This window comes from Balaenoptera musculus, chromosome 1, assembly GCF_009873245.2.
Source record: "Balaenoptera musculus isolate JJ_BM4_2016_0621 chromosome 1, mBalMus1.pri.v3, whole genome shotgun sequence".
Taxonomy (NCBI): Eukaryota; Metazoa; Chordata; class Mammalia; order Artiodactyla; family Balaenopteridae; genus Balaenoptera; species Balaenoptera musculus.
Genome location: NC_045785.1, coordinates 24,841,702 through 24,853,072, shown reverse-complemented (window position 1 = coordinate 24,853,072; position 11,371 = coordinate 24,841,702). Strand labels below are relative to the sequence as shown.

The following is an 11,371-nucleotide window of genomic DNA, read 5'->3' as shown; positions in this document are numbered from 1 at the left end:
AGGAGGCAATTCTCAAAAAGACCATCACAGACATTTCCTCTGTGAGGACCCGGACCAGAGGTCCTGAGGGCCTTTCAGCCGAGATAGGAGAACAGGCTTTAACTGTCCAATGGTTTAGTCCTACTTCCTTATTTTACTAATGGGAAAAGCAAAGCCAAAGGAGTTATGTCCTCGCCTAAGGCCACACTGCAAGTCGACACATTGGCCTAAACCCAGCCAGGTCCCTGGGGGTTAAGGTCTGTGTTTTCCACTTGAGGTGCGACCAGGTTCCCAGGGAGGGTCACCTGAGGGATCCTCCAGCCCTGGGCACCCAGCCACGAGGATGCCTGGCTGCACAGCCCTTCCCCTGCTCAGCAGGATTCGTGTCTGGTCTTTCCGGGGCACTCTCCAATGTACTTCAATAACAGCAAGCATTTACAGACGCCTCCTCTGAGCCAGGCAGCGTGGCAGGTGGCGGTGGGAGCTGGATGAACACATAGGTCGCGATTCTTCCCTCCAGCAGTCCCTAGCCTTGTGGGCGAGTCAGGTGAATAATCTCGACAGAGTCAGGAGGCCAAAGGGAGGGAGGGGGCACTGAGGGGGCATCCTAACTGCTGTCAATAAGGAAACTGAGACTCAGAGAGGATCCCTGACCTGACCAAGGTCACACAGCCCGTAAGTGGCTGAGCCCAGAATTTGAACTCAATATATTTGGTTAATCTGAAACAACAAAACAGTCAGTTACTTTACCAGCAAAATGGGTTTATTGGGAAGCAGCAAAGAATTGCAACTATGGTAAACCACGGACAAGTCAGGTAAAGGGAAGGAGAGGAAACTTTTATAGAGAAGGGGAATTTGGGAGGGGCTGTTATAAACAAGAAGTCCATTGGAGGAACCTGGGAGTTCAAAGAATAGTGGCTTTTCATTGGCTGAGTTGTGTCAGTCTCTCATTGGCCCAGCTGTTTTCAGTGGAGGAGAAAACCTTTCTTCCTCCTGCTGCAGGTAGTAAAGTAGTTCATTTCCTGCTGGAGATGCAAGGTATGTCTCTTCCCATTGGGGATCAGTATTGATGGAGAGGTACCCTTATGAGAGCTCCCCGTTTTGGCTTCCGACTCCATTTTAGTGAGGTTTCCCTTCTTTCATTAATTTTCACAATGGAATCGAACCCCGTGATCTTAGAATATAGGAGGCAGGTAGCAGAGGGTGTGGACTTAGATGTCACCTAGACCTGTGTCCAAATCCTAGACTCAGCCCCTTACCAGCTGTGTGTGGTGGGTGAGTGATAAACCTCTCCTTGCCTTGGTTTTCTCATAGATAAAATGAGGCCATGCATATTTCTTCCTTGTGGAAAAGGTGGGAAGGTTAGGTGAGATAATGCACGGAAACGGTTGAGCCCGTGCACGTAGGAAATCTTCAATAAGTGGTAGCTCTGTTTATTCTAAGTCAACCTACCGGCTCCAGGCTGCTCAGACTATAAGTGTGCGTAGAGGCAAGGTGGCTCTTCTTGAATCTTCTAAGATGCAGAAGTCACGTCTCTTTTCCAGGCTGACCTTGTATGTAATAAAGAATTTAATGGTTACCAGGGGCTGGGGGTGGGGAGGTATTGGTCAAAGGGTACAAACTCCCAGTTATAAGATTAACAAATTTGGGGATCTAATACACAGCTTGGTAATTGTAGCTAATAATACTGTATCATATCCTTGAATGTTACTAAGAGAGTAGATCTTAAGTGTTCTCCCCATAAAAAAGAAATGGTAACTATGTGATGGGATGCAGGTGGTAGCTAATACTATGGTGGTAAACATTTTACAATTTATAAATGTATCAAATTGACACATACACCTTGAACCGACACAATGTTATGTGTCAATTATATCTCAGTGAGGCTGGAAAAATAAAATAAAACTTAACCTTGCCAAAAAGAGGTCTGAGCTTTGCTCTCACCTTCTGGATGGTAATCTTTGTTTGCCTGGGGGGGTCTGGGACTAGCCAGATAGCAACAATGTGATTTTTCTTAAAAATATGTTTCTTCTTGTAAAATCTACATCCTAATAACTTGGCTAAGCCGGTGCAGCTGGTGGCACGGAGCCAGCTGCACCCCAGGGTTGTGGGACCAGCTGCAGAGGCCCCTGGGCCACTGGCCCAACCAGCCAAAGGCTAAGAGGTGGCAGTTTTAATGTCACACGTTGGAAAAGTGCCATCTTGGCCACACTTTCTGGCAGCATTCGATATTCTCAGAGGGGGGCCTAAAATTTTGTAGGCAAGCCCCACGGATGGGTGACGCTGTTGAAGTGGGTGATGCGGTTGATGGCGTTCAGGAAAAAGAGGAAGGAGGCCGTGAACTTGCCCCAGAACATCAGGGTGAGGCCAATGAGCATGACCTGGTTCCTGAGAAGGATCAGGAAGCTCAGGAGGCCCCCGAAGGAGAGGATGAACGGGACAAGGAAGAGGGCGGAGCCCATGGCCCACTCGCACCATGAATGGGGGTCCTCACACCTGGGACACCATGAGGAGCTCCAGGACCAAGATGGCAACCCCCACGGCCAAGGTGGCCATGCTGTGGGCCACGGCCATGCCTGAGGCCAGCCTGGGCACGTGGGCCTGACTCAGGTCTTGGAGACAGTGCAGCCCAGTCTGGTTGGAGGCGGTGCAGAAGCACCACAGCCGGAAGAGGCAGTTGTCGGCCAGGAGCCAGTGGTCATCCCAGATGGAGATGGAGGAGAGGACCACAGACAGAGGGGCACACAAGATGATGAGGGCCCGGATGAAGGATTCAGAGAAGGACCGGTGGGGCCTCCTTTGGGCCAGCAGCCTCTGGGCTTGCAGGCAAAGCCTGCAAGGACCGTCCAGTCGGGAGATGAGGCGAGCTGGTGGGATACGTCCACTAAAGGAAGCTCACCCACAGGGCAGTGGTCCTGCCAGGGTGCTGACTTCCCTTTGCAGAGCCTCATGCCTGAGGAGAGAGGTGGGAAGGGGTAAGCTCTTTTTTTTTTTAATTTTTATTTGTTTATTTATTTTTGGCTGTGTTGCGTCTTCATTGCTGCATGCGGGCTTTCTCCAGTTGCTGCGAGCCGGGGCTATTCTTCGTGGTGGTGTGCGGAATTCTCATTGCGGTGGCTTCTCTTGTTGCGGAGCACAGGCTCCAGGTGCACGGGCTTCAGTAGTTGTGGCACGTGGGCTCAGCAGTTGTGGCTCGTGGGCTCTAGAGCGCAGGCTCAGTAGTGGCACACGGACTTAGTTGCTCCGCGGCATGTGGGATCTTCCCAGACCAGGGCTCGAACCCGTGTCCCCTGCATTGGCAGGCGGACTCTTAACCACTGCGCCACCAGGGAAGTCCCGGGGTCAGCTCTTCAAACAAACACCTTGCATCACTCTGCACGCTACCGAGGGCTGTCATCCTGTGCGGGGGCTTGGCCGTGTGCTCCTGCCCGGCTCCCTCACACCGCTCCGCTCAGTAACAATGTGATTTAGGATGGGGGCTGGCCATACCAGAAAGACCAACCGCATGACTTAGGATGCGGGTTTTGGGTCACACAGTATCCATTGACCAATCAGTCATCAATCAATAAATCAATCAATCATGCCTACCCAGTGGAGGCCCAATCAAAACTCTGAATGCCAGAGGCTCAGGTGAGCTGCCCTTGTTGGCAGTGCTCTGTGCATATTGTCGCTCATGGATGCAGGGAAATGAACACACCCTGACTTCACGTGGACAGGACAGTGGAAGCTCAGCAGCTGATGTGTCCCCAGACTCCACTCTATTCCTGTCTTCTCTTGGCTGGTTTTACTCTGTCATTTCCCTGTAATAAACTGTAACTGTGAGTAGAATAGCTTTCACTGAGTTCTGTGAGTTCTTCTAGTGAACGATCAAACTTAAGGGCAGTTTTGGAAACCCCTGAACCTGCAATTGGTGTCAGAAGTGACAGTGGTCTTGTGGCCTGTGTTGTCTTTAAACTGTACAGTTGACTAAACTTTCACACCCTGGCGTGTTGAACAAATGCATAAGCGAGTGGGTTGTCCTGAATTGCTCATAGTCAAAGTCAAACAACTACCCTAAGCCTGTGGGGTAGGGACTCTTATCACCCCTGTCACAGGCAAGGAAGCTGAGGCTCAGAGAGGTGAAGCAAGTGGAGGGGCCAGGACGGGAACAAAACCTTCTGGACTCCAGCTCAGGATCTGACCACCATAGAGTACCCACCCCCCCACAAGGGCCCTTCCACCCTCACAAGCCAGGACCTCACCAGCAAAGCACCCTTTGGGAAACAGAACAGAGAAGGGCTAAGATAGACCAAGCCTGCAGCCCTGGAGGCATTTCAGAAGAGGGTGGGCAGGTCTCAGGCCTTCCCAGTGCCCTTTCCACAGCCTACCTGGCCCTGCATCAAGCTGCAACTCAGATGTCTTCATGGTCAGGCAGGTCACTTAAAAGATGAAGCAGCAGGGGGATGCTGAGCAGGAGCAGGGGAAGCTGAGGTAGACGGAAGGTGTGCTCCAGAGCGAGGCACCATAATCTTCGTTGAGGTTCTTGTTGTTTTAAACATATAACAAGGGCCAAACCAGATATGCATTCCGGTCAGCAGTCTGTGACCTCTGAACTCCATAGCCGGAACCTCCCCACCTCCACCACTTGACCCCTCACCATGATGCTCGAGCTCCTCAGCTCCTGGATGGTCCTGTCCTCTTACTGCAGAGCCTCTGCCATGAAGTCCTCTGCCCTGGTCAGTCTTCCTATGCTCTTTGAACCACCCAATTCCCACCTATTTTGCTGGTCTCAGCTTCAAAGCCATTCCTCGGAATTTTCCTCTGACCCTGCACATTCAGTGCCAGAACCCAGGCCTCTTGACCCCAGCCCAGGGCTCTGGCCCTTCCTACTCTGCTATAAACTCTCTGTCCCCTAGGCTTTCTCATGGCTACTCCAGAATCAACTAATACTCATTCAGATGATCAGTCAATCAACTAACCTTTCTCTTATTGAGCATTTTCTGTTTATCAGGCTCTGTTCTAGGCACCAGGGAAATGATAAACAACGAGAGTAGGTTCTCACCCTCATTGACCTCAGGGGAAGTCAGACAATACAGTGATCATCACACAAATAGATACATAATCACACACCGTAATAAAGGCTATGTATGCAGAGAAGTGTAGAGTTTTTAAGAAAACTCAGAGAAATGGGAAGGCTAATTTAGACTGGGGATCACGGCAGATTGGGGAGTCAAGGTCTCCATCTTCTTTTTCTCTTATGAATTTCTTTCTCTGTACACTAATAGACTTGCTATTGGCGTTGAAGTTCCTTGCTCCAGGCTCGGTACACAGGAACTGTCCAATAAATGTTGGCTCCTGTTATAATTTTTCTCCCTACCTCCTGCCACCTGTCACTCACATCCTCCTCCAGAGAGGCAAAGGACAGGTGTCCCTGGAGGTAGAGGGAAGGCTAAGGTGACCGCATTTTTGGCCTAGACTTTTTTCTTTTTTTTTTTTTTCACACACACACACTGTATTTTATTTTTACAAGAGATAACCTGACACCAAGCATTGTAAATGGATGACCACAACAAAAAGAACAATGATTGCAATTACCAAACACGAAACACACTCATACTATGTCATAATATTGACATTCAGTCCAGTAATCCTCCACTGTAACAGCTCCTTTACTTTGCAGTGAAAATTGATTTGTATATTATTTGCCTCTGAGTCCTTGTGGGATTTTTTTTTTAATTCAAACAGAAAGTCACAAAAATTATAATCATCCTCATCAGTTCACTCAGTCCCATGTAATTAATTTTGTTTTTCATCTTGATCTTTTGTTAGCACTTTTATGAGTTCATCAGGTTTTCATTAGAGTTCTGAAAATGCTTATTCATTCAGTTCAGCAGTACAATCAGTTACCAGAAACCTGTACTTGTCAGAGTCTTTTCCATGAATTCCTTGAAGATGAAACCCTTTTATAGGAACATATTTGCAAAAGCATCAGAGTACACCCAGAACTGTCTGTAAATGACAGAAGACTTAAAAATGACCATGGTTAAAGATTTGATGAAAGTTCATAATAATGCAATTGACAAGGAAATTTAGTTATTTCTGACATATACATTTTAAAGTAATAACTAGAATTATGACTTATAACATTATACCAGAACATATAAGATCTTTAGAAATTTCATGTAATGTCTGAAACATTTATATTAACATATTTCCATACAAATAACCCAATGAAAGTTTAGTATTAGTTGTTTTGTTTGTTTGTTTGTTTGTTTATACTGCAGATTCTTATTAGTCATCAATTTTATACACATCAGTGTATACATATCAATCCCAATCGCCCAATTCAGCACACCACCATCCCCACCCCACCGCAGTTTCCCCCCCTGGTGCCCATATGTCTGTTCTCTACATCTGTGTCTCAACTTTTGCCCTGCAAACCGGCTCATCTGTACCATTTTTCTAGGTTCATGATATTTGTTTTTCTCTTTCTGACTTACTTCACTCTATATGACAGTCTCTAGATCCATCCACGTCTCAACAAATGATTCAATTTCGTTCCTTTTTATGGCTGAGTAATATTCCATTGTATATATGTACCACAGCTTCTTTATCCATTCCTCTGTCGATGGGCATTTAGGTTGCTTCCATGACCTGGCTATTATAAATAGTGCTGCAATGAACATTGGGGTGCATGTGTCTTTTTGAATTATGGTTTTCTCTGGGTATACGCCCAGTAGTGGGATTGCTGGATCATATGGTAAATCTATTTTTAGTTTTTAAAGGAACCTCCATACTGTTCTCCATAGTGGCTGTATCAATTTACATTCCCACCAACAGTGCAAGAGGGTTCCCTTTTTTTTTTAAATTTTATTTATTTATTTATTTATGGCTGTGTTGGGTCTTCGTTTCTGTGCGAGGGCTTTCCCTAGTTGCAGTGAGCGGGGGCCACTCTTCATCGCGGTGCGCGGGCCTCTCACTATCGCGGCCTCTCTTGTTGCGGAGCACAGGCTCCAGACACGCAGGCTCAGCAATTGTGGCTCACGGGCCTAGTCGCTCCGCGGCATGTGGGATCTTCCCAGACCAGGGCTCGAACCCATGTCCCCTGCATTGGCAGGCAGATTCTCAACCACTGCGCCACCAGGGAAGCCCTAGAGGGTTCCCTTTTCTCCACACCCTCTCCAGCATTTGTTGTTTGTAGATTTTCTGATGATGCCCATTCTAACTGGTGTGAGGTGATACCTCATTGTAGTTTTGATTTGCATTTCTCTAATAATTAGTGATGTTGAGCATCTTTTCATGTGCTTCTTGGCCATCTGTATGTCTTCTTTGGATAAATGTCTATTTAGGTCTTCCGCCCATTTTTGGATTGGGTTGTTTGTTTCTTTAATATTGAGCTGAATGAGCTGTTTATATATTTTGGAGATTAATCCTTTGTCCGTTGATTCATTTGCAAATATTTTCTCCCATTCTGAGAGTTGTCTTTTCATCTTGTTTATGGTTTCCTTTGCTGTGCAAAAGCTTTTAAGTTTCATTAGCTCCCATTTGTTTATTTTTGTTTTTATTTCCATTACTCTAGGAGGTGGATCAAAAAAGATCTTGCTGTGATTTATGTCAGTGTTCTTCCTATGTTTTCCTCTAAGAGTTTTATAGTGTCTGGTCTTACATTTAGGTCTCGAATCCATTTTGAGTTTATTTTTGTATATGGTGTTAGGGAGTGTTCTAATTTCATTCTTTTACATGTAGCTGTCCAGTTTTCCCAACACCACTTATTGAAGAGGCTGTCTTTTCTCCATTGTATATCTTTGCCTCCTTTGTCATAGATTAGTTGACCATAGGTGCGTGGGTTTATCTCTGGGCTTTCTACCCTGTTCCATTGATCTATGTTTCTGTTTTTGTGCCAGTACCATATTGTCTTGATTACTGTAGCTTTGTAGTATAGTCTGAAGTCAGGGAGTCTGATTCCTCCAGCTCCGTTTTTTTCCCTCAAGACTACTTTGGCTATTTGGGGTCTTTTGTGTCTCCATACAAATTTTAAGATGATTTGTTCTAGTTCCGTAAAAAATGCCATTGGTAATTTGATAGGGATTGCATTGAATCTGTAGATTGCTTTGGGTAGTATAGTCATTTTCACAATATTAATTCTTCCAATCCAAGAACATGGTATATCTCTCCATCTGTTGGTATCATCTTTAATTTCTTTCAATGGCCTAGACTTTTGTCTCAGTCCCTGAGGACTGATAGCCAGAAAAAGGAAGGAGGCACCCTTTCTTTGTCTCCTACGGTGAGCCAAGCATGGTGCCAGGCCCTTTACAGATGTGCTTTCACTGACCATGGCAACATCCCATGGGGTGGGTGCTGGTACAATCCCCATTCTGCAGATGGGGAAACTGAGACCCAGAGAGGCGAGGGCAGCTCATGGGCAAAGCTGAGATAAGAACCTAGAGGATCTTGGCTCTGGAGTCCACGTTCTTCCTGTAGCTCAGCAAGCTGCCAGAATAAACACAGCGGCTGGTAGTAGGAAGGACAAAAGCAAACAAACAAAAAACCACTAAAAACAATGTGGATGCCCGTTAACTGAGGATTAGTTAAATTAATGATAGAATATTCACTCAATAGAATCCTGTGCTGCTGCTTGACAAAATGAAAAAGATGAATGCTTTTCACACTCCTGTACTGTTTTTTGGGGGGAGGGGGTTGTCATAAATCAGCCTATATCTACAGTTATTTTAAAGGGGGTATCAAGCTCAATTCACAGGTGTGCAAGAAACAGAATATCTGTTTTATTTTTATTTTTATTTTTATATTTTTTATTTTTTGGCTGCGTTGGGTCTTCTTTGCTGCACGTGGGCTTTCTCTAGTTGCAGTGAGCGGGAGCTACTCTTCGTTGCGGTGCACAGGCTTCTCATTGCGGTGGCTTCTCTTGTTACGGAGCACAGGCTCTAGGTGCGTGGGCTTCAGTAGTTGTGGCTCGCAGGCTCAGTAGTTGTGGCTCACGGGCTCTAGAGCATAGGCTCAATCGTTGGGGCGCACGGGCTGAGTTGCTCCGTGGCATGTGGGATCCTCCCGGACCAGGGATCGAACCCAGGTCCCCTGCACTGGCAGGCGGATTCTTAACCACCGCACCACCAGGGAAGCCCTGTTCATTTGTTTTATATCAACTTTTTTTTTTTCTTTATGTTTGGCTGTGTTGCATCTTCGTTTCTGTGCAAGGGCTTTCTCTAGTTGCGGCGAGCAGGGGCCACTCTTCACCGTGGTGCGCAGGTCTCTCACTATCGCGGCCTCTCTTGTTGCGGAGCACAGCCTCCAGACGCGCAGGCTCAGTAGTTGTGGCTCATGGGCCCAGTTGCTCCGCGGCATGTGGGATTTTCCCAGACCAGGGCTCGAACCCGTGTCCCCTGCATTGGCAGGCAGAGTCTCAACCACTGCGCCACCAGGGAAGCCCCCTGTATCAACTTTCTTTCTGTGCAAAGCCCCATCCAGCCAGGCTGGTGGGAAATTCAACCTCAGCCATTTTTCATTTTCCTCCCCAACACACACGACCCCTCCTGGATAGTGCAAAAGTCCTGGGGTTGCATGTAGCAGCAAGGCAGTGGGCAGAGCAAGAAAGATCTGGTATGGGGGGGGGGAGGTGGTGGGCAGCTCGGGCAGGGCAGGGAACTGTGCTTCCACCCTTTGAGGTCTCACCTGCTCCCCGGGCTCTGCCTGGCTCCCCCAGCTCAGCAGGAACTGGTGCCCCCATCTTTGCTCATAGAACTCACAGCCCTCAGCCTCCTCTTCCAGTCATGGAGAACTTCTTTGGGCTCTGGGAAGAACCACCCCCATCCCTAATCAAGTTCCTTTGGGGCTCTCTCCTCTCCGTCCAGGAGGCGCCTCTGCTGCCCCCATCACCACCCACTCCCCCACTGCCCAGAAGCTGCTCAACAAACTTGGACTTTTGGATACCAAAGGCAGGAGGGGAAGTATATTTTGCAGGTAACCTCTCTCTCCTGCTTCCCACTCTTCTTCAGACCTCCCCCAAGACAAGGAGGTCCAGAACCTTCTTCTCCCATGTGTTTGGCAGAGGAGAGAAAATTTAATATCTCAAAAAACTGTCTTGTCCACTTTTTCACTCTTATCACTAAGGAAATTCCAAGGGTTTTAGGAGCTCTGTGCCAGAAACGGGCAAAGACCAGATATATATTTGATCACAATATCACAAAGTATAATAGTGTCCATGGGAAAGAGGGAGAGTAAAGCAGAGGTGCCAAGTTAGTCAGATCATGGGAGCAGGGCTGAAGTCCAGGGCAGGGGCAGGAAAAAAAACACAAAACTGTCTTGTCACAATTTCTCCTGCTACTAAACATATATGTATGTATAAACATATACAATATACAGTTATTTATAAATATACACATATATATGGGGGGTGCTATACTATTGCTAGCCCATAGTCCTGAGGAATGGAGGTAAGTTTCTCCTGTTTATTATTTTTATTATCACTAAGCATCTCACATGTTATATCATTTAGAAATGCATTCAGCTGCAAGGAACTTAATGCCCAACTAATAGGGGCTTAAATTTATTGGTGTTTGTTTTCCTCACATAACAGAAGTCTGGAGTCAGGTACAGTAGGGTTGATGCAGCAGCTCAAATGTGCATCAAGGACTTAGACTCCTTCCATTTTTCTGTACCACAATCCTCATCATGTTGGTTTCTCATCCTCAGGCTCACGCTTCATTGTCCCAAGATAGCTGCTGTGGCTCCAGGCATCGTATTTGTGTTAAAATAGGAAAAGGGGGAATGAGTAGTGCCTTGTAAAAGAAAATCAGAAACTTTTCTAGAATTGCTCCGTAGCATCCCCACTTGGGTCTACTTAGCTAGAATGTTTTCAGGTACCCACTTCTAACTCTCAGGGAAGCTGCAAAATGACAGTTGACTTTTCCCGCCTTTGTGACAGAGGCAGGAAAGGGAGAAGGGGCTTGGGAATGTCTGCTGGTTAACCACAGTGTTTGTCTCATGAAAGCACCATGTTTTATGGTTTACAAAACAGCTACTATTGCCATTTTACGGAAGCTGCAATTGAGGCCCAGAGAGAGCAACTGAGTTGCCTAACTTCAGGTGACGAGATAGTGGTGAGATAGCCATGGAAACAGAACTGGAGCTGAGCCCAGAGCCCTTTCCAGCGCACCACACTGCCTGTTTCCCCACATGATCTGCAGGTCTTGCACCCACTCTGCCCAGATATTTGTTCTACAACTTTGTCCAAAGTTGCTCCAGAGCAGGCTGGGCTGAGGCTGCTGGTGGTATCTATGCAGGGACCACAGCCCAGGTGCTGGGAAGCAGGTGTCAGGCAACAGGTGTCCAGGGACAGAGCACAGGTCTTCGGGGATGAGGGCAGCCACTTCCCCATTAGCAGTCCAGCAGGGAAGCC

At 47.1% G+C, this 11,371-nt stretch overlaps 1 protein-coding gene across 1 annotated transcript; it reads right to left on the bottom strand.

Annotated features, from left to right (window-relative positions):
* Positions 1-2,225: 2,225 nt before the first annotated feature.
* On the bottom strand, positions 2,226-4,383 carry LOC118895390 (voltage-dependent calcium channel gamma-like subunit). Its single transcript, XM_036852371.1, is given in 3 exon segments — positions 2,226-2,475; positions 2,477-2,846; positions 4,347-4,383. Coding segments are annotated over 3 exon segments (657 nt in total).
* Between the last annotated feature and the right edge of the window lie 6,988 nt (positions 4,384-11,371).